At 38.0% G+C, this 26,851-nt stretch overlaps 1 protein-coding gene across 3 annotated transcripts; it reads left to right on the top strand.

The window, feature by feature from the left end:
- Nucleotides 1–517: 517 nt before the first annotated feature.
- On the top strand, nt 518–25,762 carry LOC149022837 (RNI-like superfamily protein). Of its 3 annotated transcripts, none has more exons than XM_089150735.1 (17): nt 518–602; nt 1,151–1,252; nt 1,435–1,534; nt 8,466–8,534; nt 8,619–8,777; nt 8,902–8,975; nt 13,103–13,205; nt 16,306–16,348; nt 18,052–18,114; nt 21,053–21,123; nt 22,519–22,639; nt 23,033–23,136; nt 23,531–23,644; nt 23,730–23,903; nt 24,011–24,157; nt 24,245–24,390; nt 25,244–25,762. In XM_089150735.1, exons 2-17 carry the CDS (start codon nt 1,189–1,191, stop codon nt 25,390–25,392), a joined length of 1,701 nt encoding a protein of 566 aa, XP_089006861.1. In that variant the 5' UTR covers nt 518–602; nt 1,151–1,188; the 3' UTR covers nt 25,393–25,762. The 3 variants fall into 3 exon arrangements, with proteins under 3 accessions (XP_089006861.1, XP_089006859.1, XP_089006860.1); XM_089150733.1 differs by having other exon boundaries at nt 21,053–21,282; nt 25,244–25,761; XM_089150734.1 differs by lacking the exon at nt 518–602 and adding an exon at nt 632–779 and having other exon boundaries at nt 21,053–21,282; nt 25,244–25,761.
- Nucleotides 25,763–26,851: the final 1,089 nt, after the last annotated feature.

The following is a 26,851-nucleotide window of genomic DNA, read 5'->3' on the forward strand; positions in this document are numbered from 1 at the left end:
TCATGTTTGGGGTTGAGGTTGGACTTGGGATTGAAAATTAATTTGAGTTTGAAGTGTGGATTGGGGTTGAGTTTGCTCGCCCATGGAAGAGAGCGAAACTAAGAGCAAAGATTGAAAGGGGTGTTGCAGGTGGTGAGGGAGAGTTGAAACTTGAGACGATTGATGAAAATTGGGTGGTGGTACTGCTGCTGCTGATGCAGTTGCAGTTGCTGTTGGGTTTGGTTCATGAGGAAACAACAATCAAACAGCTAGACGATCAAGCTTACCTCTGCTTTTCACTTCACCCGGTGAAATTGTAGCCGGAGTTGAAGAGGAAAAAAAAAAAGGCAAAGATGTGAGGGTATGAGGGTATTTTGGTCATAAAAATCATAAATTGTCCTTAATTAATCTTATTGAATAGCTCAGGAGAGGTAGATGTAAAGTGTCTATTTTTTTGGACTAAAAATGAAATGAACCAAACCTCAGGGGTGCAAATGAAAATTACCCAAAAAGAAAAGAAAAAAGCAAAAGACCCACCCGCGCCACCGTTGTTCGTGTGGTTCCACCCAAGGAAAAGACCAACGACAGTAAAGAAGCAAAAGCTTCTGCAGGTGATTCTTCCGGTAAGTACCGAATCTTCATCGTTGGCTCTACAAATTGTCATTATCAATCTTTAATCTGAAGTGTTTTGAAAGAAACTGAAGTTAAAAATTCGTGATGTTGTTTTTTCGTGTGGTAGAACTGTTTGTTCTTCTATTACAGCCTTGCTGTTAGAGTTTTGTTATAGAATCATGTTTCTGGTTTGTCGAATTTCTTGTTATAGATATAATGATTTATTGCTTATGCTAGGGTTGATGCTGTTTTTGAAGTTATTAAGAATCAACAAAAAGTGAATCAGCCTAATGTTCAAAGTAGTTGTATCTGTTGTTTCGCTAAATTATACTCAATTGCGAACTGGGTAACTGTGTATGTTTCCAAAGAGGGCATTCCAGATACATATCAAATTGAGTGTAATTAGGACTTAAGAGTCTTTTACTGAAATCTAATATAAGAGGGAAGGCCGGTCCAGGATAGGCACATTTTTGAGTTCTATCCTGTTTTAGGGAATCTCCAACTCATAGTTTATTTATAAATTTGGCAGGTCTTACATTTTCTCCCCCCTCTTTTACAGTATGCGCTTGTGGCTTTTGAGGTACTACATTTCTTAGAATGGGAGAAGTTCCAGATTTGATCTCATTGTGCATGGAAGTAGCTGCAAAAGAAATTATTCATGGTAAACTTATTCTATTTTCTTTAGTTAAAGCCCATCCTTACCCTCATTTCTGCTACTCTAGATGTCTACACAAGCAAAGAACTTCTTTCAATTCTATAGATTATACTATTTAAGATATGGTGAATATTTTAAATGTTAATGAACTCTCTCCACATGATTTTATTTTTATTTTTTCTAATCAGGAAATGATCTTATTGAGTACATACCTGAGCTTCCACCAGACCTGTTTGACTGCTTGCTGATGCGCTTGCCACCATTGGCATTACATAAGTTACAAGAGATGTCAGTAGTTTTGCAGTTTCATTCAACTTGGCATTCCTCAAAAACCCCTTTTTATTTCTTTATTTGTGTCTTATTCATACTTGTGCCATGATGTAAAGAAAATTTGTCCTGCTTATATGCTGTGCTTCCAAATGTAAAGTTTTGATATAAATATATTACACTGCTGATTTCAAACATTTTACTTTTGGCAGGTTGAGTGCACTTTCAAATGAATTTTAGCGTTCATCATAATTGAGTGGCAGTGAAATTCTGGAAAAATATAAGGAAATAATTTGAACAGTTGCTGTTGTAAATTTGAAGTGGGGGGAAAAGAGAAGAAATTCTTTTCTTACTGAATGGACTTAGTATTCAAATACATGCTGCAGTCTCTTTGTTTCTGATTCTGCCCTCTATGATATCAGGATATCAGCCAAGCCTCTCCTAATACCCTCCCCTCCCCCCCCCCCCCCCCCCCAAAAAAAAAAAAAAATAAATAAATAAATAAATAAAGGAAAACTCTAGTTTGTATGTTATTTCCTATCTTTGCTATTCTTTTCTTTTCTTTATTATTTTTGATACCCCTTTTCTCTTGTTATTCATGTTTTCTCTATTCCAAGTTTATGTAGTCTCCTGATTTCCTTGCTACTATGCTTAAAAAAATGCCTGAAGCTACTTTTGAAGCTTGTGTTCAAGGTCAAGCTCGAGAAGGTGTCAGGAACAGCATTAGGAACTAGGAGCTTATATTTATTTAGCATAACCAGAATGCTTGCCTTAGTCTGGGGCCTAGGGTTCATTGAAATCTTCTGAAATGTAATGTTCTTGCAAATTGATGAAACATAGTTCTCAACCTAAATGTAGCACAAGCTAGGTCAAAATATTTTCTTTTGTTTTGTCCTTGGGCATTTATACAGGATGGTTCAGTAGGTAGAGGCAAACACATTCTGCGTCACTATCTTATTCACTGCAATTTCTTGGGGGCACTCTTCTGCTAATTCGCTAAATTTTTTAGACAGTCAGGTTCTGCTCTTTCCTTGTAGATTTGCAGTAAGTTGTTTGGGTGCAAACTTACTGATAGAGATGTTGGTCTAATAAGTTATCCTTCCTCTTCATATATGCTGGGGCTGGAGGTAAGGAAAGGAACGTGAAGGAATGATGACAGCTGTTTGAGGATAGATACAGCTCTTTTGACTTGGTGGAAAATGATGTGCTTAAAGAGTTTGCTGTTATTTGGAACCAAATAGTTTGCTAAGCCCAAGACACTCTTTTGCCTTGCCCCAGTTCAGTTCCATGAGGCACACCCTTGATATGCATTAAGTTGAATATATTCTTTACTAGAGCTTTTCTGGTGACTTTAAGTACATATACCTTGGGAGCCCATCCCCAAGAGAAGAGATTGAGAGTAGTAACTCTCATATGAGGAAAATAATTTGTCTAGTCTCTTCACGTGCCCCTTCTCCCGTTCACTCTGGGGGAAAGCCTCAAACTCCATTTGGCCTTGCTCTTGATGTTTCTTTGGGTTTGCACGGGACTGGTTGATGTAACCCCGGACTAGGGGCCAGTGTTCAGGATCTTCCTTCAGAAAACCAGCGGCAATTAAGGTTTAACCTTGCTGTTTTAGGTCTGATCTCAGTCAATTTTAATGGACTGCAGCTGTCTGTAGTCTACTAAGACCTGCAGTTTTAAGGTTTTGACTTCCAAACCTTGGATCTAGGGTTTGGGGGTCTAAGGCTAAGTGGAGGAGGGACTTTTATAGGGTTGGCCAGGCTGTTTTGGGTCTGGAATTGAATAAACAATTCTTGTTTTAATAGAAATCTTATATACAGATTTGTTCCTCAAGGTTAGGGTTCTTAAAATTAGGGTTTTGTATTTTCTAGGAATTCCATGGTAGTGTTAGGGCTAGGGCTGGGATTGAAGGTAGGATGGTGGGGGAGGGGGGAGAGGAAGGTTATCCTAGAAGGCTTTAGGGTTTCGACAAATGGTTAGGGAGATATGAGGGTTTAGTTGATTCTAGGGTTTCTAGGGTTTTGGGAATTTAGGTCAGCAAAGGGATTAGGGTTTAAACTAGAGTTTGGTTGGTCCGATTGGGCTGAAATTAAGAAGGAAAGTCACTAGGGTTGGAGGTATAAGTATCCTAAAGTTTGGGATAGATCTAATGGTTAGATTTTTGTAGATCTGACCTTGAAATTTAGGTCTTCAAAAAAGTCCAGAAGTTCCAGAAAAATTCTGGAAAACAAAAAAAGGTATGTGATGTAAACCAGATTCTATGGTTTGACTGATTGAGGTAATACCCTAGATCTAGGCCCAATCCATGGTCCTCTTCAATAGAATCAGTAGTCAATTAGGGTTTCGAATACCCAACGGTTCACGGGAATGGATAGGTTTTGCGGTTCTAGGGTTAGGTTTGACTAGGATTTGGGGCGAGGGTTTCCTGAAATCAAACTTGAGCTCTAATTATGGTTTCAGATCTGGAATTTAGGGTTTGGTCAGGTTAGGACTTGGATCGTTGTTTGTATTGTTGTAATCTCAAATTTAATCCTAATAGGTTTAGATTTAGGACTTCATAGGAGAAGTAGAGTAGGTGTAGGAGATGCTAATCCTAAGTGGTATTGGAGTGCAGTTGAGGGTTAATGTTGAAGTAGGGTTTAGGTCTAGAGGTTGAAGATGAAATGCAGAATTTTAGTGAAGGAGATCAAGTGCAGGAAATTTAGAAGTACTATGGTTTAAGTCTTTTAATAGTAAACAAGTGTAGGGATGAGGTAGGGGCTCGGTGCGATCTACCTAGAGGGGAAAGGGGATGTAAAGTGTGAGGATTACGGAGTTAAGAGGGGAGGGGTGAAGCTGCTGAATGGGGGAGGGTTACATGGGCTTAAAAGGTAGGGAAGGGCTGGTTATATTTACTTGGAAGGGAGGACTTTAGGCTGCTGCAGTTGCTTGAGTTGGGTTGCTGTCAAAGCTTGAAGGAGGAAAATTGAAACAAATTGCAGAACCATCTCACACTCACAGCTGCAGGATTCCTCCTAGGAACCTGCGACTCACTCTTCCTTCAATCTCAGATTTTTATTGAATAACTCAAGATTGATTGTTATATTCTTTTTTTTTTAATACATATTGATTGTTATATTCTATTGTGGCTTATTATAGCCTACATGAAGGAAAACATGGAAGGACTTAACTTCCTAAAAGTAGACAACTTGGACTCTAACTTGCAAATCAGTTCAAAATAAGACTGTTAGTACTTTGATTCATATAAGGAACCTTCATAACTAGCTCTAGAGAGTTCCAATTTGAATTCTATGGGTAGATATTTGTTCCTTGCAAAGAGTAGGACAACCCTAATGGCCTTCACAAATTAGGAATCCAACACTGACAAGGACTCTTCAATAAATTGCAAATAATGACTCAATTGTAAAAATAAAAGTAGATCTAGGGTCCTACTAACATGCCAGACCTGACTAGTCTGACTAGTCCATTAGTGGACTCAAGTCTCTCAACCCAAAAATGGAAAAATTACCAAATGCCCCTATACTTGGATGAAATTACTGGTATTGGTAGGGCCTAAACCCTTTGGGCTTTCATTTGGTGGTTGTGGATCTGTTTTACATTAGTAATGTGCTTAGGGTTTAGGGGAAGAAGAGGTTGTGGGGATGGGGAAGGTTGCCGCAAGCTAGAGAGAGGGAAGGTTGTGCAAGGGCTAGGAGGGAGGAGAGGGGCTGGGTTGTTCTTACTTTCTGTACGAAGCTTGAACTGCTGAAAACCTGAAGAATAAATGCTGCTGCAGGCTTGAAGATAGGGAATGCTGGAATTGCAGAAATTTAACTCATATACTGTCTTGGAGTTACTTGAATAAAATAAACGGAAATTGCTATGCTTAGTCAATTCTAACTACTCCAACCCTTGTCACTTATAATTGGAATATTTAGAGCAAGAAGTTTTGCAAAGGAAAGCGAAGCAGGCTAGAATTATAATTTAAATACCAACTTTAGTCAAAGGAAAGAAAAAACTATAATTCATGGGGGGGGGGGGGGAATTTGTATCTACTTTACTGAAAATAAACCTAAACTAAACGTAAAATTAAAAGGAAAAGTAAGATGCTTACTTGAAGCATAAAAATTTACTAAAAGTTAGTTGGCTCCCTTAAAGAGTCAACTTAGGAGATTCTACTAGGGTAGAAGGGATTTGAGCAATTTTCAGTGTGTCTAGAGAGAAGTGGGGTGAGGCTTTATATGAGGTGAAGATTGAGGGAAATACTCCACCTTTTTCATGTGGGATTAAATAGAAGGGGAGGATGTTCCTAATCAAAAGGGGGTTGGAAAGATGAAGAAGGAATAAATAAATTAAAATAAAATCCTTTTGTTCTTCTATTGAAACAAAATGATTCCATATCTTCTCATCCAGGCCCCAAAGTGGCTCGACCCACAAGAGAAAATTGATCTTGGCCTTTAGATATCCTCCAAAATATTAATTTTTGTGCCTTTTAGCTCCACATTTGTCATTTATTATAAATACCCTGCAAATACAGAAGAATGAACATACTTTAAGGTAGTTTGTCTAAAATGTTTAAAAAGGTAAGCTTTATGCCGTAAGATTCCTCACATAAATGTGCTCATCACATGCAGCCATGGGATTCCTTCTAGGAACCAATGACTTAAACTCTTCCTTCAAATCTGTTTTTCATTCAATAAATCAAGTATGAATTGTTTACAACGTATGAGGGGCTATTTGTAGCCTTATTACATTGAAGGAAAATAACTAGGACTTTATAAAGAAAACCTACTTGGATTCAACTTAGGGAATCCAATTTGTATTAGAATTCCCTAGTACAACTACACTTAACTTTCTAAACTAGAAAAGGACTCTTATATTAGAGTTCCTAAACAAATACAACTTGTAGAATAAGAGATCAACTTTAAAAAAGAATCCTATTTGAAATTGGATTACAATTTGAACTCCTACTCAGACACAAACTCTAACCAATTGAGGACATGAAAACAAACAGTAGACCTTTATTCCTAAAATTATTTTGGATTATTTTGGAGCACTTTGGTGCCCAAAGGAGGTGGGAAAATGACCAAAATACCCTTCCTAGGGTTTGTCGAAGGATTGTAGTTTTGACTTTGAGATCGGTTTCAACCTAGCCAAAACCTGAAATTTTCAGGTTTCAACTCAATCGAGTAAGGTTTTGACCCAATCGAGTAAGGTTTCGGAGCTCATATGTCCTCCATTTCATCTGATTTCTTGCCTCCTACCTACTTAAAGTATAATAAACATAATGGAACTAGTAGGTTGCAAAAAAAAAACCATTGAAAAGTTATCATTCAAGTATACTAACAAATGGCTGGTTCTGAGAAGTACAACTCTATTGCATATATGCATAGAATGATCATCAAAAATGAATTGTTTGGTAGAATGATTACATATACAACAAGTTAACCAAATACAATGACCAACTAGCAACTACAATGTTTTAGACTTTAGTTCCATGTTTAGTGTCTGCTTGGCACTGGTGGATCTATCCTCTGTCTGTAGTAGTACTCTTGAGTACTTGATGAAAGTTGGCCATGACATTTTGCCCATGAAGTTATCCATGAACTGAGACATTGCGTTTTTATTGGTTGAATCATCCACATAATGTAGATATTCCATCACATGAACTTTTCCCCCCAAGTTTCAACAAATTTCCAGCATTTTCCCCCAAGTTTGAACAAATGAGTTATTGATTTGGAGTGAAATAAAGGTTGCAATCACAAAATCCAGCCAAAAAATGGTTTGGGGTCGAAACTTGAAGGCCAAAACTTGGTGGAAGCTATTGAGACCTGCAAAATATCACAGGCTTCAACTTTTGGTGGAAATTTTGACCATTCTAGTCAAAACCTTGTACTCCACCTAGGTTTCGTCTCGTTTTATTCAAAAATTTAAATTTCAACCAAAATTTCGGTGGTTTTGACTGAAATTAGTACCATGGTTCGGCCACTTCTTGGGTGCGCCAATAGGGGCCTGTTTTGGGGCTTATAATCTGAGGTGCCCTATTGCCAATCCTGGTTACGTTACTGGTCTTGGATTCTCATATCCTTCTTTAGTTCTACTATTTGTGACCTTGTTGGTGAGTTGGTTTTTGTTGCTACCATTTATCACTTATGATGGGAATGAAACCTTAGGAGATGGAATTCCAGCTCTAGATCCTTGGACTTGATTTTGGAAAGCCATCGTCTTTGATGTCTCCTCTAGATTCTAGTTGTTGCCCTATCCCCTTGAAGACAGCCCAAGGATCAAGCTCATTGTTGTTACTTGTTACCTGGGATTTAGGTTCTTCTTCACAGTCTTCTTCTTGAAGGTTGGTCTCCCCACCCTTTTTCTCTCTCCTGTTTGTGTATTCTCTCTTTCCCTCTAGGTTTTTGGTATTGATAATTTATTCATCCAAAAAAATTTGGATCTTAAATGTGAGCATCTAAATCAATGTTTCTGATTTCCTACCCTCTGGAGTTCTTGTTCGCCTTTTGTTTTCTTTCTTGTAATAAATGGGACATAACAACCTCTGATGGAAAACGGTGTTCACATATTCCTCCTTTGAGCAGCTGTGGGTTCACTCCCTTCCCTTTTGGAGCATCTGATGAGGTCTAAGTTATGCAGCTCCTGTGCTTAAATGTGGGTTTCCTTGGAAGTCTGTTTCCACTTTCCAAAAATGAGCAATTAGGGTGCAGGATCCATGTAGCTGACTGCTGACTTCATGTAGTTGGTATAAGTTTATGATGTTGTTATCAAACTTTAAAACTGCCATTATCTGACCACCATATAGAATTTACAGGTCTTATTAAAGGATAAAACTGCTCTATGTACTTGAAAAATAAGTGCTGCTCAATGAATTACTATATGTATCAACTTATTAACTTAGTATATTTATGAATTTTTACCTGTATATTAAATTGGATCTTAGTGTATCTTTTTCTGTGATTAGGCCATCTAAACACTCCAGTGGTTATAACAATATAAAGGGTACTGGTACTGATGGGAGAAAACGTGGAAGGTACAAAATATGCTTTCACTTATGTGATCCATTTGCCCTTTGCATTTGGATACTCTACTCTTACTGTGGATGTCATGATTATAGATATGGTGACTTTAATACGGCATGGAAAATGTTATTCAAATCACGATGGCCTGAGGGTGTGAGGCAGATCCAACCTGTTGACTTGATGATAAAAGATGGCATAAAAAATCTAGAACCTGGTGACTGGAGACAGATGTACTGGGAAGCGCATCTCCAAAAGTATGCCTGTTTATCGAGTTGAGCATGTTAGATTGTTTCTTTTGCTATTATTGGTTTATATTTTCCTTTTAAATTAGATTTTGGATAATTTTTTGAGGCATATGACATCTAATTTGAAGGACAGTTGCCTAGAAAATGCAGCAGAGATTGCATTCCTCCCATCTTTTGACGGACCTATTGGTGAAATAACCATTCCAGGTAAAAGCATAATTGTGTATCATGTGTTTTTCTGTGTTATATAATGATGTCGGATTGTTCCTGATTTTGATTATTAATCTTCTTTTCCATGTATGGAATGCTTTATTTTTGTATTATTATTACTTTAAAGACAATCAAGTTTGAACATGGAGCATGGCATAATTTCTTTATGCCATGACTTTTTATGATGAATCTTAGAAAGTAACAATTAGAAGAGGAAGCAGGCTGGCCTCATTTTTTATGCCATGACTTTTTATGATGAACTTGCCAATTTTATTGTGTCTGTATGAGGGTTTCAGTAGTGGTTGAGTAGATCTGTCCTAATTTCTTTTAATCTGCCAATCCTTGGCTGTGGGAATATGCTCTGTATGCCAAGTCCTGAATGGGTTTCTGCATTCTAGAATTAATTAGTATAGAATCCTTTGGGAAAGTTCTCCTGCACCTTTAGTTTATCGTTCTTTTTACCAATAAAAGAATTTGCAAGAGGGAGAAAACAGGCCTGAGGTGATCAAAGGAAAATGAATTTATAAATGCTTTATCATATCATTGGAAAAATGCATGATATACAATTGTGCATGGTACCTATACCCCCAACAAGTGGGAACAAAAATAACATGAAACCCCATATTTAACGAATCTATAATCCCTTACTTCTGAATCCTAGTACATGAAAACCTCCCACATGTCATTTGATCATTTGTTATAATTTTCTATACCATTGCTGAATATTATTCGTGATTCTCTAAATTAGGTGTAAGATTTGCCTAGTAAAACAGGATCTTTTTTTTTTTCCAATCTGTTTTTGGAGTGTGATAAAATATAAATAAAAAAAAAAAAAAAAGAAGGAAATTTGTAGGATTTTTTAGAAAGACTTCCCACTATATTGCACCTAGTGCACAAGGCTTTCGCTATTGCTGGATTTGGGAGGTTCGTAATGTATGCAGCTTTGCCCAAGGTTTAAAGTATCAATATCGAGTATTGTATCGGTCATGTGATTTTAAGAGACGTATCGTCCCGTATCGGGTATTGTATCGTTCTGACAAATGTATTTTAGTGCAATTTAATAGAGACGTATTGAGATGTATCGTATCGGTTGTGTCAAATGTAGATATGTATTGGCTAGTATCGTATGGTATCGTGGGATACTTTAAACCTTGGCTTTGCCCCCATTTTGCGGAGATGTTCCTAACTCAAACCTAGCATAACCAGGTCTAATGGAACCATGGTAAGAAATCTCGGTCTTGAGGCTGATCTTGGTCAGCCAGAAAACGGAGATCTTGGTTGAGATATGGTAAAATTTTGGGGCCAACTCAAGTGGACAAGGGCCCATCTCAGGGGTTTTAAGGGTTGGGTTGGGCTGAAACTTGTTACTTAGCCTATTTTAGGTCTTCTAAACACATTAGTGGCCTTAGATTTGTGAGAAAACAAGCGTATGTATGAGTTCCAACTCAACTCTAAGTTTGAAACCGGGATGCTGAAGGAATGATCATGCAATCTTACAAAACATGAAATACGGTTATGTTTAATAGATATAAATGAAAAGCAAGTGAAAAGATACACAAAATAACCTAAATTGTTCAGAACTCCATCCATATCAGTAGCTCTTTATCAATTGAACAATACAACGTCTTCAGTCTCGAGAATACAGTACAAGCATCCTAACTTCATAAGAACTAGTGTAAGTACCATCTAAGAACACCTTCAAATACCCTTGATTGATGTTGTTTTGTTGTTGTAGATGAGCTGAGGACTCCTTAGAAGTGTTGGAGGTGACAATCTGGCAAGATTCTGACAAAAAGTCATGCCAAAAATGGAGAACACAGCAGCTGCTGTCGAGATGGAACTAGGAGCAGTCAAGACGAGATAAGGAATCTTGTCTTGATCTTGCCTGAGTTTGGGTAAACAGCAGTCTGAGTTGGACTGAGATCCCTGTTGAACCGAGATCTTGGTCAAGTTTTAGTATTTTTTGGGTCTTCTATCTAATCTTGACTTGACCTTTTGAAAAAACGAGATCTCACGTGCGATCTCCTGAGATCTTGGACCATGGTGAAGGGATCCAAGTAGCTGACCCCATTTAGCTGGGGTAAGAGTTGCTGTCGTTGTTGCTGTTGTTTATATATCATTATGTCATTCTCAAAAGCTGCCATTATCTTGCAATTCTTTTGACTACACGTGTGAAATGGCAGGTCATCGAACAAAGAGTGTGTTATAGTAAAAAAGGAAAAACATTAGGTTTCTACTTTTTTCACCAACTTTGGTTACTACCATATTTTCTCCTTGTGTAATAGTATTACTATGTTTTGTTGCCTGGGAAATGCTTTCCCATGAATGTGGCAACAAAAGGAGGCACAATAATTGCCTTGCAGCCTCAACAATTCTGATGAGGGAGTGGAATTGTGGATAGATTAGTCAATTGAATTTCAAATGGAACTAACGTAAACCCCAAATCTAGGGTTTGCCTTCAGCATCAATTCAAGTGAACCAGCAGTAATTTCTAGGGTTTTGGAAAATTAGGGTTTCTAGTAGGTGGGTAGGGTTAGGCCGTTAGGGTAAAGGCCAAAGGTAAAGGATGGGAAGGGAATGATAATTCTGAAAGGAACTAGGTTTTGGTTGAAGGGTTTGAAAGATCCAAATGAAAGAAGGTTATGGTTTCTAGGGTTTGGGAGTATAGGACAGCAAAGGAATTAGGGTTTGGACTAGGGTCTGGTTGGTCTGATTGGGCTATAGTGAAAGGAAAGGTCACTAGGGTTTGAGGGATGAGGTTCTTAAAGTTTGGGACAGATCTTACAGTTAGATTGCCATAGACTTGAGCTTGAATTTTAGATCTTTTAAGAAGTCTGAAAATTCCAGAAAATTCAGGAAAAATACAAAGGGTATGGGGATCAGGCTTTAGGGGATGAAGAATGGGATTCAGCCTTTCTAGGGTTTAAGGGGATGGTTAGGTCTAAGGTTAAATCAAAACTAGGGAAGGGGAGGGGTTAAAAGGTTTCCTAAAAGAATTTGGATATGGGAGAGGGGAGGGGTGACCTACGGTTTAGGATTCGGGGGAGAACTGTGGCTGCCACAGGCTACAGGGAATGGGGAAGAAAGGTTGCAAAAGAGAGGAAGAAACAAGAAAAGTAGGGGCAAGGGATGGGGTTTTAATTGCACTTACTTGTAGGAGAGAGGAGGTAGAAGCACTTGAATAACAGCGCCAATTAGAACTCCACAGCAGCTACAGGAAACCCAGGACTCCAGTATACATCTTCAATTCTCAGTTTATCCAATATTCAAATCTGTCCTCTTTGCAAGCTAGGGGTTATATTTATAGCCTTACATGAATGGACTCATAATAGGACTCAACATTAGAAGGTGACTCAGACTAGGACGTCTACCTGGACTCAAATTGGATGCAAATGAACGTGGACCCTTAACTAAATAGAGGTGCTAACACATAAGGACTTCTAATTTAAGAAGGAAACCCTTTTAAGAAAAGACTTCAACTTAGGAACCCAAACAAAGAGGGACTTCTACTTTACTTGGGACTCTCACTCTACTAAGGACTCTCACATTTCTCATCCTAGGATGATTCAAATTACACAAGGGTAGGACTAGACTCCTTGTAGAAATTGGAATACAACTAAGGGAATCATTCTGTAATACTCTGTCATAACTAAGCAAAGACTAACTCAGATATGAAAATAAGAGTTGGACAAGAGTCCTAATAAAATTCATGCTCTACTTAAATCAAGTTGGGTTTGACGAAGGGCACTCAAAATGACCAAAATGACCCTATGCCAGCTGAATTTCCCTGGGTTTCTAGCAGGGCCGTAGGATATTGGTAATCTCCCGGGCCTTCTTTGGGTACCCCTGGATCTGGTTCACTTCTAGAACTTTAATGTGTCCCATGACCTAGCCTTCATAATTATTTGCATCTGTTTTTACCCTTTTGTGCATTAAGCTTGCCAGACTAGTTTTATAACCTATATCATTCTTTTTGCTCCTTACAAATTCTTTCTTTATCTGGAAAAAATGTCCTTTGTCTAACTGATATATCTTTAGATCTATATTTTTCTTCATATGGTTTTAATTGTGATAGGTTAAGTGCATCAAAAAGTTAACTGCAACTTTTTTACTTTTTTGTGCAGAAACTGTTTTGAAGTGTATTGGTTATGAGGCTCGTAGTGATCATACAGCTTCTGCCCATTCAAAACTATCTTACCATTGCCAACAATATGGCCATTTTGTGAGGTACCATACTATTAGAAGTGTTTGGCTACGAGTCTTGCTTGGTCATGCTTGTTTGAGCCTTTTGGTGTTTATGTAGTTCTGTACTGGTGGGTGTAGCTTCTATTTGTTCGTTGGTTTGACGAATATAGCTTATGTAAAATGGGGAGACAATCCAAAAGAAGAAAAGCATCGAATAAGTACAAGACTATAATATCCCTATTTGACACTACCTGCATTTGAAAATACAATTTAGATGAGGAGGCCATAGTAATTGGCGTGGGACTTCCCAAGCGGCTTCCTGTCAAGCCACTGTTGATGACCATTCTAGCCCACCTCTCTTTTCAAATGAGCACCAGCACTTATATCAGTTGATGAGCAAGCTTGAGTTACCTTCATCTGCACCAACTTCCAATGCTATTGTTGCTTCTCCATGGTTACTCCTTTTGATGATTCCTCTAACTCAAGACTCAAGTTCATCTTCAGGTTGCCATAATGCATCAATAAATCCATCCTCCTAGATTATTGACTCCGACACAACTGATGACATCACTAGTTCTCAATCTCTATTTTGTTCCTAGTCTTCTGTTTCTAATAACTGCAAAGTTCATATTGCTTCTAGTTTCTGAATAGGGATTTGTTAATTGTTCTCCTCTTTACAGTTATCATCTGTGTTGCATGTTCCAGGTTTTTCTTCTAATCTTCTATTAGTAGCCTTGCTAAGGACTTAAACTACAAAATAACTTTCTTTCCATCTAATTGTGTGTTTTAAGACTTGGAAACAGGAATGTACAAATGGAAGTGGTAGACAAAATGGTGGCCTGTGCTTGCTTTAATATTGTCCTTTGGCATTGAGTACATGCACCTCTTCTGGTTTTGAGAAGACAGTTCTTCTCAATTTACCTTTTCTACAGCATCAATCAGACTATTCTTCATCTACATATATATATATATATATATATATATATATAAGATAATTGCCCATTCCCTTAAATTGAATCTAATGCCTACAAAGTTAAGGATGGGTCCTTTTTCTAATTTTTACGTTCCTCAGATTTGATGCTGCTGAAAGTAACTTGTTGGCCGTTATAAAATCAATCATGAATCCATGCCTCTGCATCTCATTGCCTCATCAATCCTTCGTCATCCAATCCATTCTGCACAAAAGCTGAAACCATGGTATTCCAAGAGACAAGATCCCTTTTGACATTTCATTGAAAGCTATGAGTGCAATCTCAATAAAATCACACCTTGAATACAAAGCAATTAGGGCATTTGAGAGAACAATAGTAGATGCTGAGTGTATCAACCATTCTAGCATAATGGTGAACTTGTGGCTCAATGGAGTAAAGTTGTCTCATCATGTTGAAATAGTGAGGTTTCTCAGCGGGCCACGCCGGCCCCCCCCCCCCCAAAAAAACCCCCCCCCCGCCCCCCCCCCCCCCCTCCCCCCCTAGACCGGGCCCCCCCCAAACACCCCCCCCCCCCCCCCCCCCCCCCCCCCCCCCCCCCCCTCAACCATTCTTCTAATCTTCTATTAATCTTCAATTCGATGCTGGATCTGCATCAAACACTAGACTAGATATAGCTTTTGTAGTCAGTTTGGTGAGCCAATAGTTGCATCATCCATATTCCTCTCATCGAGATGTTGTCTATGGAATCTGAAGGTAAAGGCAGCCCTTGGAGAGGACTACTAATTTCTTCCCGTGGACATCTCAATATTGAAGTTTATTTGCAGATTGGGGCAGATGTCCAGATTATAGAAGGTCTACTTCAGGTTATTTTACCCATGTAGGTGGAAATTTCGTTGTTTGGAGAAGTAAAGAGCAAACTGTTGTAGCCAAATCTAGTGCTGAAGCTGAATTTAGAACAATGGTTCATGGTATATGTGAGTTACTGTGGACAAAGTAGTTGTTTCAGAAACTATATGTAGACGCAAAGGTCCAATACAGTTATATTAGATAGTAAGTCAGCAATCAACAATGCTCACAATCTGGTTCATCACGACCATAGTTGTCACGGCGACGAGGCGATGCAAGGCGGTTTAGGCTAATTGAGGCGATGAGTCGACGAGGCGCCCTTCGAGGCGCTTATGAGGCGTTTTAAGTGAAATTTTTAGTGTACATCTCATTCACTCTAAATCTATCATATCTTATATAATAAAAAAACTAATATCAGACTACCTCAAGTCATCCAACATACTACAAACCACACATAATAGGTCCTAAATAAAAAGTTGCGAGAAGAAAGGAAGAGAAGAAGTTGCTTGTCGCTGGCCACTGCTTGCCGGAGTGTCATTGCGGGAATGGAAGAGAAGAAAAGAAGAAGAGAGAAAGAGATTAGGGATTAGGGTGAGAGTGTGAGACTTGAGTCAAGAACTTATTCTCTTTCAATTTTGTTTGTTTTTATTTTTATTTTAACATTTGATCATATGTAGCGTCATTATACATATGCATATAGGTTCAAACAATAGATACTTTACAATCGGAATTTAATAAGTATTTCAATATATGCCTTCGATTAGGCATCTTTCTCCTGATTTAAAAAAGAAAAATAAAAAGCGGACGCCTTATTGCCTAAAAATAAGGCGATGCCAATTTGAGGCGCTCCGAAGGAGCCCAGACACCGAGGCGACGATTAGGCGACGCCTTGACAACTATGATCACGACAGAACTACGTTTGTGGAGATTGACCGACACTTTATCAAAGAGAAGATTGAGTCTGGTCTTATTAGCAATTGTTGTTTCTTCAAGGAGTCAGCCAGCTGAAATATTTACTAACATTCTTGGTACTAAAGTTTTTTGTCCCATTGTTAGCAAATTGGGCATCATTGATATCCATGCACCAACTTAGGGGGATGGTATTAGAATGGAATTGTCCCTATGATATTATTTTATAATATCTCACACAGGGTTCTCCTTTTCTTATACTTGCTTATTAATGTAAATCAAGGATAGTTGTGTCTCTCTGACGCAAGTCAGGTTCTTCCCAGCATTCATCAGTGGGATTTAAAGTGTCGATTTATTTCATATAGCAGTTATCAGGCTACTCTATTTTCAATACTTACCACATTATTGAGTTGTTTGTTTTTAAGTATTACAGTATCCTTCTTTTCTCTGTGCAGAAGCTTGAGACTTCAAAATGTGCTTTGCATTGCGGAAACATGCGTAAGTATCAATTCTTTCACTAAATCTCCCAAGGAAGTTGGTTGGGAAGTATATTTCTTAGATGGAAGAAAAGTAGTTCTTAATTTCTTATGCGAGTAGGGTAGCTTAGTCTCTGATTATGTTGATAGAAGAGAAGTCGAAGGAGAAGCTGCAAAGTGAAGATATTCTACCTTACAGCCTTGGTAGCTCCAGGTGATAGAAATTACATTCTAAATCAAGTGGACTTAATCTAGAGTTGTGAACCTGATGGATTTGAGCCAGATCAATGATCTGATCAATAATCCAGTGGATCATTCACTTAAAAAGGGCAAACCCGATGCCAAAGGCTTCCGCACAAGCAGAGTCGTAGGGGGCACTTTTCCTCTCTGATCAATAATCCGCTGGATCATTCACATAAAAGGGCAAACCCAGTGCCAAAGGCTTCCGCACAAGCAGAATCCTAGGGGGCACTTTTCCTATGCAGCCTTACCTCAGCAATTTTTGCTGAGAGGCTGTTTTGGTACCTTGGCCTCAGGCTACAACTGTGGTGCAGGGACCATTGCACAAAGGTCCCGGCCCTTTCCGCTGGATCATTCACTAACTAATTCAAATCCAAATTTGATAAACACTCAAATATCAAGTCTGATCTAATTATATAATTTATTATTGTTCTTTATTTCTTTTTTAAGGTTGTAAAATTTCATATATAATCTTCACAAAACTAAACAATTTCTCATAACTAGATTAAGCCCTTTTCCCCTTAATAATTTTATACCTACCTAATTTTTAATATATGTTATACCTCCAATAAAGAATCTTAACGTATGCAGAGTCCTTATCGGATTTGATCATTACTGAATCTATGTGATGCATTTACCCATTGGATCACTTTGCAACAGATTATATCAGACCGATTTAGATCAAATCAAGCTCTTTTGGATTGGATTTGGATCCATGTCTAGATGAAACTGTATATAAATCCGATCCATTGACAGCATGGTTTTGGTTGTTGGTGTCGGATTCTCTGTATTTGCTGATGGTATCAATACAGCCATGACCAATACCAATATGTATTGTTGGTATAGGCCCAAAAATGGGTTCCTCTCTTTCTCTTGTTTGCTTCTACTTTCCGGGTCCACTGATCAAAGAGTTCTTAGGTATTTGATTGATTGGACTGTTCTTTGAGCTAGTCCATTTTTCTGAACTAACTTGTGAACCTCAATAAGGTTTTTATACTCTGTATTTGGTTATGTATTCTATACCTAACAGAAGAACCTTGATTAGATGCTATATTCAATGGATGGCCTCCTCATTGATAAACAACTTTTGTACCAGTAAAATTAGAATCATTGCCATAAATTGTGGCTTTCTCATTGTTGAGGAAGTTTCACCTGTTGACATTCCCTTAGAATTTTTTTCCAAATGAACAACGTGTTTTGGGGGTTTTGTTTTAGTAATTTTTTTGTTGGGTGGAACCTCTTATAAAAATGAATTCAGAGAGTAATGTGGCATGGAAGCAGGTTATGATTCTGGTGTCATAGGCATGTCATACTTTTTAGGTATGTAGTCTTAGTTGTCACAACATATTTACTAATGTATTTCACCTAGAAAGGCAAGTTTTGAAAATTGAATGTACAATTTTTCCTTTTTCTAGAGATGCTTTACTGTGCCATTATATTTGTATATTTCGTATGATCTTATGCATTTCTGATTACAACTGACAGGAGTTATTAAGGGGAAGCAAGCTGCAAAGCATGATTTTGCGGGGGATTAGGTCTGAAGAACATGTAAGCTTCCATCAAACTTCTTTTACTTTGTCATATACACAAATGCAAGGATTGAAGTATTATTAATCTAAATGTTTTCTGTCAGCCAAAATTAAGAGGCATATTGTGAATATTATACAAATGACCCCTCAAGGAGGAAAAATGATTTTTCTTCCCCTTGTGCAAATTTATTAATTAAAAAAGAGAAAAATATGTTGGTGAAACCAAAACATAACTGAGGATAAAAAATGGCACCCCGCCAGCTCAGCGCCAAGAAAGAAGTTTGCGACCCCTCTAAAACAGTGTCCTAGGGCATAAGGCTCCCACTACTACAAGATCTTAGAGGGGCAAATCAACGCAGCCTTAACCTTTGACTTCATAAGAGAAGCTCTTTCCAAGAAGTTCATGCCCCATTACCTTTTAGAGTCAAATTCCTTTTTGGTTTTGGGTAAGGATTAGGATTGTGTTAAGTCGTTAACTGCATGATGTAACAAAGGATTTAGAAAATTGAGATAAAACTTTCAAGTTGATATCATTGGTCTGGTGAACCAAACTATCAAATTTCAGGTATAAGTCATATGAGACTCCTTTTACACTTGAAGTTCTTTGTTTCTCTCCTCCTTTCATCTTTCCTATCTGCTATTTCTGTTAGTTACTCCTGCTATATTTTTGGATAGCAAGTGCAGCCATCAATATTTTGTTTGAACATCCTGAATACTGATCGGATCATCCTAGGGTTCTAAAATTCAACTTATCCTTGTCGGGTAACCGAATCGAACACCAGGTGCATGTCCTCCAAGTCCCTCATTGTGGTTATGTAGATCCAGCGCCTAATTTGCACTTGCTGCCCTACCTTTAAAAGTCCAGGTGAAGCCATAGGCTTGCTGCCCCCAGCAACACTTAAAGTCATTATTGTTTTTCTGTACTAGTTTTTTCTTCCCAGTTTTAGTAGTTTTAGTGATAGTTTAGTAATTGTGCCCAACATTTAGGTTAGTAGTCTGTTACTTTGTCAATCGAATAGCAAGAATTAGAAACAAAAAGAGGCAGAGAGGAGGAGGAGGAGGATAAGAAGAGAAGAAGCAGCCAAAAGAGAGGCTGAATTGTATTGCCCTGAGCCAGCCTTATATAAGATTAAATTACCAAAAATAAAAGGAACAATTCCAATGTCTCGATAATATTCTTCTAATATACTTAAAGTCTGTTCCGTTTTCCATCTTAGTTCATGTAATGCAGCCCACAATTTGGTTGCTTAGTCAGTACAAGATTAAGTTAGCTGCTGTGCTAGTCAGTTTCTAAGTCCTAATTTGCCTAGGAGTCTAGGACTTCTTATGTAAGGCTATAAATTTGCCCCCGTCGATTAGAATAGACTACTGTTGGTTAAGCCTGACCGAGCCCATCTTGGGTACTGTTTAGTTAATTGAAACCCTAATTCCTCCAAGAAATCTCCTATAAGACAGCTGGTTCCCTGAGGGAGGATCCTGCAGTGAACTCAATTCTAGGGCATAATCCTAAAAGTCAGAACCCTAGAATTTGGTTAACATCATTAGTAGGGTAGCTAATTTACGTAACGATTACTAGGTTGGTATATCCTTTGCAGTTGGAATTGTCAGTTGCTTCATGCACTCTCCATAGAAACTATATTGGGAAGCATCTGCCATTTATTGTGGTGTCTTAATGAAGCACCCAAGAAGGGACTGGATTGCTTTCATGGTCATATTGATGTTATAGGATATTTTGATGCGGATTGGGCAGGAGCAAATGATGACAGATGTTCAACAATGGGAAATTTTGCATTTGTTGGCGGCAATCTTGTTACTTGGCGAAGCTCAAAGCAGCCCATGGTTGAAGCAAAAGCTGAGTATAGAACAATGTCCCAAACCACTGCAAAGTGAATGTGGCTGAAATCCCTTCTTCTTGAGTTCAGACTTCCTGTAAGGGAATCGACGAAAATGTTTTATGAAAATCAAACTGCTATCTACATTGCAAATTATCAGTTTTTGATGAGCATAAAAACCACATTGAAGTTGATTATCATTTTGTATGTGATGCAGTCCTTACAAGAAAGATTGAAACACCTTTCATTTCCTTTTCGGACCAACTTGGTGATAACTTTACCCAAGCTTTACTTCCCCCTCTCTTCAAGAATGGTTGTTCCAAGCTGGGGTGGATGGGTTGTATGCTCCAGCTTGAGGGGAGTGTTAAACAATTAAGTAAAAATTAGTATTTTTACTTTTACTTTTTACTGGGTCAAGTCTAGGCATCGCGGACTCGCATGTTTGACGGGTTTTATTTGGTCTAGGTTTTTGTGTAGTTATTTTAGGAATGGTATTTGTGGGGCAGATATGATTTTATTTGTTTCTAGATTACTCGGGATGTGATCAGACTGTAGCCAGTTTAGGAAACTTTTCCTAAACTGAAGATTGTGGAATGCTAATATATTCTCCGTGTCAGGGGAAGGGCTGCATATTCTGCCTCTCCTCTTCTCCTCCTTTTTCTCCATTCTTTCCTCTCTTTCGTCTCACTATATCTTCTCTGGTTCTCAGTTTTTAGGCTGCTGTGTAACAAGACTTTTGAACCAAATTTCTTGGATCTAGAGGAAAGTAGGACAAGGACTAGAGCTCATTTTAAAAGTTTAAGTACAGTATTTGGCAAGAACTACACGATCTTGATTATGAACTTGTAAAAGTTTTTTTTCCCCTAACTTCTTCTTTCCTCCCTTTTTAAAGCTTTACATAGATGTATCCTTAGATAAATATAATTTATGCAACAAAATCACATTTTTTATTCAGAAAATAATTACCACCAAATAATCCTAAGAATATTGGTGCATATTTCCTTTTGATGGGTATTTTTTAAACATTAGGTCAAAACATGCCTTAGACTGCATTCATAGAATAAATTAATTCATCTTGGGGCCATTTTTGGCAGTGGTGACTGAATTTCATATAACATCTTACAGGTCAATGGAGCATGCAAGCTTTTGAGCCAAAACAAAGAGACATTGTCATTCCTTGAATTTGTTCATTGCAGGTTTTCTTGTACTGCTTTGGGTGCAATTTGTGATTCATTATACAGAAAGAGTGTTGAGACACATGGAATTCAATACTTTTCCATTAAAGCATCAAGTGTTCTTCAAACGAGTCCAGTTTCCCTACCTTCTGGATTTTCATCTTTTCTCTCATCAGGAAGGTAGTACACATATGAAATTCAACGTTGTGTATGTTGTTGCACTCCTCTCGGTGACAATCTTTGTTCACCTACAAAAAAATTTAATACAAATTAATAATAGCTACAGTTTTTTAGGTAATTTTGACTTTTGTGTAATGTAGTTAGATTGGAAAAGCAGTGAAAAATGACTGTTTAATTGGGATTGGAACTTTGTTTAATTTTCAAAGTGTTGTTCGACATTTTATTCCAAATAACTGGTTACATGTGGACAAAGCGAAGTGGATATATATATACATGTTAGGATCCCCATGCTTTTTAATTAGAATTAGCTGAATTAGGTGATTCAACTTGGAATTGACTAAGATTCCAATTAACCCCTATTATCAATACCCAAGATCTACTAAAAGTGGTCAATTCCTGCGGATATGGGTTGATTCTAATCATGATTGACGGAAACTGATCTTATTCCTGATTCCAGGTTTGTAAACCTTTAACGTGGTACATCTTTCAAAAAAAAAGGTGTAACTAGTGCACAAGTTTTCCCCACTGCAAGGTTTGGGGAGGGTGATAATGCACACAGCCTCCCTGATTTTACAAAGAGGTTGTTTCCAAAACTCAAACCCATGACCACTAGGAAACAATGCCGCAGGCTTTCCCATTTCGCCAGGACCTAGCTCAGTATGGTATATCTCAGAATTCTACCATCCAGAGATTATGAGATGTCTATTGAGTTCTCTCATTTATACTTCTACGAACCAAAATATCTTAATTATACCTGTGAACTTCCCATTATGGAAAGTTATTTATTTTTCTTAGTCTTATCTATTTTCCCACTTGGGGCTGGCCTTGGTGCAATGGTTGGTGGACCACAGTTGTAGCCAGGTCAAGGCATCAAAACATTCTCTCAGCAAGAATTGTTGTGGTAAGGCCACATAGGAAAATTGCCCCCTACACCCTACTTGTGCGGAAGCCTTCAGCACCAGGTTTGCCCCTTTCTTGTATTTATTTTCCCACTTGTAAACATCCTCTCCTAAGAAGCAAAGTTCAAGTCTGTAAATTTGCCCAGCCCCTGCTGTAGTGGGAGTCTTGGGCACTGGGTTGGCATTCTACTCCTTACTTGAAGTATGTAGTGTGCCATTGTCCGAGTTTTCCTTCCAACAAAAATCCGAGAAATAATGTTCCAGTTTCCTTTTAACAAAGGAATTAATGTCACCTTATATAATCTGTCTTTTGTTAAAGTTTGTTTCTTCATTTCAGGACTCTGCGTCTGGTAGACTTTTCTGACTGTCGTCTGGGGCCAAATTTTGCAAAAATGGTTTTCGATACTCTCCTTGATGCTTCATCAGATCTGACTGTTCTTGATCTATCAGATAATAATGTGAGTATTGTTTTGCCTTTTCATGAGAATGCTACTTTTTGGCATGGTTTGAGAACTCTGTCATAAAGGTCAATTCAGTGGCCCAAAAAAAAAAAACCTAGAGTGGGGCCAAGATTTTGCTGAGTTGGTGAGGTGGTGCGGTGTGGCGTTGTTGTATGGTTGAAATCAAAAGCCAGATTTGGGGGGGAAGCATAAATTAACGGTTAAATTTCAAGATACACGAACATCTTGCTGAGGTACCGAGATATTACCTAGATATCCAAGAAATCAACTCATAGGACATTTCATCTAGGAATTAAAAAGAAAGGAGAGATTACTTTGATCTTGGCTAGTTTTTGTACTATGCTTTTTGGTGATCAAAACAAGAGGATGACTCACTAATGATTATTGCAGATTGCGGGCTGGCTATCCAAGAGTGACCGAAGATTATCAACTTGCTCCATATCATCTTTGGGGACAGGGAAATCCTTGCAGTCGTTACGTGTTCTGAACCTTAGGTATCTTTCTGTTGTTTTCTTTGCTTTTGCTCTTGCTGTTGCATAAGATTCTATGGCATTGGAAATAGTGTTTTGACTTGGTTAAACTCAATTATAGGGAACAGAACCTTCTTGAAGAGATGTACTGTTTTGCTTTGCTTTCTGCATTTTGTGTGGTTATCTCCCCAATATTATATGTCGGTTGTGGATGCCAAATTTCATTATGCTCCTCTGCCTTGGCTGACAATTGCCTAGTGATCTTTGCTGCTCACCCAAAACTTGGCTAATGGTTCGCACATAGTAGAATTAGGATACTGGTTCTGTTTATTAAGTCAGCATGCTTGCTTGGGTGTGGATTTTGCATATGTTTCAAACTTGTGCTTTGTGATGAAAAAGATGTCATTGTTGTCATCAGGAATAACAATTTGGGTAGGGATGACGCAGATTGCCTAAAATATGCCTTGCTTCACATGCCTAACTTGGAAAGTTTGGATGTAAGTGATAATCTTCTGGAGGATCCTGGAATTAGGTTAGTCTGATCTCCCCATATCTTTGCTGCACATATCCTGCTGATTTTGCACAGGGTTTTATATGCTATAATTTAACTGTTCCAGGAGTATCATCCACAACTTTGTTGGGGCTGCTGAAAGAGTGACACCCTTAGTCGATTTGAAGATGGAGAATTGCGGCCTGACCTGCAATGGAGTGGGAGAGGTTTTAACAAGCCTTGCAACCTCTAAGAATATTATAGTCAACACTCTCTCCATTGCATATAATAACCTTGGCAGGTTTGATTTTTCTGGTGACATTGAAATTATGAACTATTAATTCACTTCTCTGATGATAGAAAAAGAGAACGTCATTTCATCCGTTCATTTGTTTTACCGTGTTGCAGTCAAATAGCACCAGCCCTGGTTAAATTTCTGGGCACATCCTGTGTAAGAGTGCTCAATATTGAAGATATTGGGCTGGGTCCTTCTGGTTTCATAGAGCTGTGTGAAAATTTTCCAGAGGAAGTTAAACTTGTTCACCTTAACATAAGGTTGGCCTCTAAGAAAATTCGTCTCCATCTATGAGACAAAAGTATGTTTAAGTGTGATTATAACATCTGGCTGGTTACTTCTTATAGTGAGAATCGCGGAGGAATCGAGACTTCCAATTTCATCACAAAACTCATGTTACAAGCTCCAGAACTTGTTGAACTCAATGCAGGGTATAATTTTATGCCCAAAGAATCATTAGCAGTTATATACTCTGCCCTGAAAGTTTCGAAAGGTATGTATCTTCAATGCTTTCTAACTTTTATAGCTGTCCACCCCTTCCTTTCTTCAAAAAGTTTTAAGGCATGTCCCTTCCATATGGTTGGCTGTAATCTTTCTTTTGGGGGAAGAGGCACAGATGGTAGTGTTGGGGTTTGATTTTGATTACCAGGTGAGATTTCTAATCTAATTCAGAATCAAAGACCCTAAAAGAATCTCCCACCTCTGGTCCTGCACTTTTTCTTGTAAATGGTGCAATTTGTTTATTTTTGAGAGGAATGCTACCTGGGCGCATGCAGTGCGTTGCCCTGGCACATGAAATGTCCACTCCACCCACAGAATTTGCCGTTCTGTGTGAACCGGTGGTTATTTCCTTGACCCTGTGTCTGGACACGAGCGTGATGGTTCTTTCTCCCTTAATTAATATATAAATGTTTAAGCTTATAGACAATAGTAAGAGGTGGTTTGTTATTAGAAAAATTTTCAACCTTCGTCCAACATAAATCAATTCTTTATAGCATTAGCAGATTAACTGTGCTTACAGATTACTGAAGCAGACCAACTGGGCAGTCTGGTTGATTTGATTGCACAGCTTGGAGTTTTCTAAGTTTATTTCTTGAGAAATTATAGCTGAATTACTAGATTGTCAATCCAATGCCAATATGCGGAAGCCAGTGTATTCTAGCATTTATCTGGTTGATTTGATTGCATAGCTTGGAAATTTCTAAAGTTTATTTCTTGAGAAATTATAGCTGAATTGCTAGATTGTCAATCCAATGTTAATACGCAGAAGCCAATGTATTCTAGCATTTATTCCATGGAACACAAGTAATGTTTATGGTCTTTGATTTTGTCATGATTTTCTTCAGGTAAACTAGAGCGACTGGTCTTGACGGGAAATTATCGGTGCTATGACCCATCGAACATTTCATTGTTTCAAGAGTTTCAAGTTCATGGTAAGTGTATTGTGATTTTACCAACAGCGCATAATGCAGAAGTTTATGATGTTGATCCATAAGGATACAGCCATCCATTAAGTATTTGAGAATTCCATCCAAACGGAGTGTTACTTCAGTAGATACTATTGGGGAGCTTGTAGCACCAAGAGATCCGGTTTACAGATTACAACCTTCCCTGGTGTAGTTCGTGTTCATGCCAACCATAGAAAGAGAGCAGGATGGATATGTATTTCTAATTTCTTCTTGTTTTATCTTCCGGCAAAAGTGTGTTTGCTCTATTACTTTATTTTACTTTCTTGGATGGATAAAGCCTTTTTTTTTTACCAAAAATAGAAAGTAGAAAATGTGTTTACATTACAAAAAGGGGGAGTCAAGGGGCCAAAAATAATAGAAAGGGAAAGCCCTTAACAATCAAACCATACTGAGTCAGTACAATGACAGGGGGAGATGAAATTTGGATCTGATACAAATTTTTTGGAGTTGAGATTTTCTCCATGTGAATTAGAAAATTTCTTCTCTAGGTGGATAGAGTATCTAGATTCAATTTATGTTGTTCAGAATCTGATACTTTCTTGGATGGATAAAGCCTTTTTTTACCAAAAATAGAAAGAAAAAAATGTCTTTACATTACAAAAGGGGGGAGTCGAGAGGACCAAAAATAATAGAAGAGGAAAGCCCTTAACAATCAAACCATACGTGAGTGAGGTAGTACAGTGAGGGGGAGATAAAATTTGGGTTTGATACAATTTTTTTTGGAGTTGGGATTGTTTTCATTGGGGTTGGAAAATTTCTTCTCCAAGTGGGTAGAGGATGTAAATTTAATTTATGCTGCTCAGAATCTGGAAGGTTATCAACTTTGAAGTCCATATTTTGAGCCTAGGCTTATTGACATCTTAAATCCTAAGCATACAATACCTTCCCATAGTTGAAAGCAAAAAAAACCTTCCCATAGGAAAGATAATTCTTTTCTAATAATAGATTTAGGGAGACCAAAGATGAAAAAATCCATCAATGGAGCAAGACCAAATGTGCACTAAGGGCCCACGTAACAAAGAAGTTTGGCCTTCTAGGGTTTGGAGTTTATTGTAAAGGAAATCCAATGGGGAAGAGGGATTAAAGATGGATTTGAAGTAATTTTAGCCTCCCCGTCAGACTATCCTCCCACACTCAAGGTTGTGAAACTTTTGCAATCGTACTTTATGTGTTTTAATAGGATTGATTTTAAATAAATACGGGAACAAAAATATGGGGGTAGGAAGGGAATTTAGTCTTTGTAAAGATCAAGAGCCACATGGGCTTGATGTATTATGTTACTTGCTTTTTTACTATCAAACAATTTCAATATCTTCTTATATTATGATGAGTCTCTGTTGCAAGATTCTATAAAAGTGTTTCCTTACCCTTTGCATTTCCTCTACACAAAAATGGATTTGTAGCATCATCACCATCAATTAAGCGAAAGTTTTTTTTTTTTTAGAACTGAGGTTCATCCGGGCCAGCTTGCGCACACCACGATTT

The sequence above is a fragment of the Hakea prostrata genome, chromosome 3 (assembly GCF_041222555.1).
Source record: "Hakea prostrata isolate BN-2017 chromosome 3, UWA_Hpros_2, whole genome shotgun sequence".
Lineage (NCBI taxonomy): Eukaryota > Viridiplantae > Streptophyta > Magnoliopsida > Proteales > Proteaceae > Hakea > Hakea prostrata.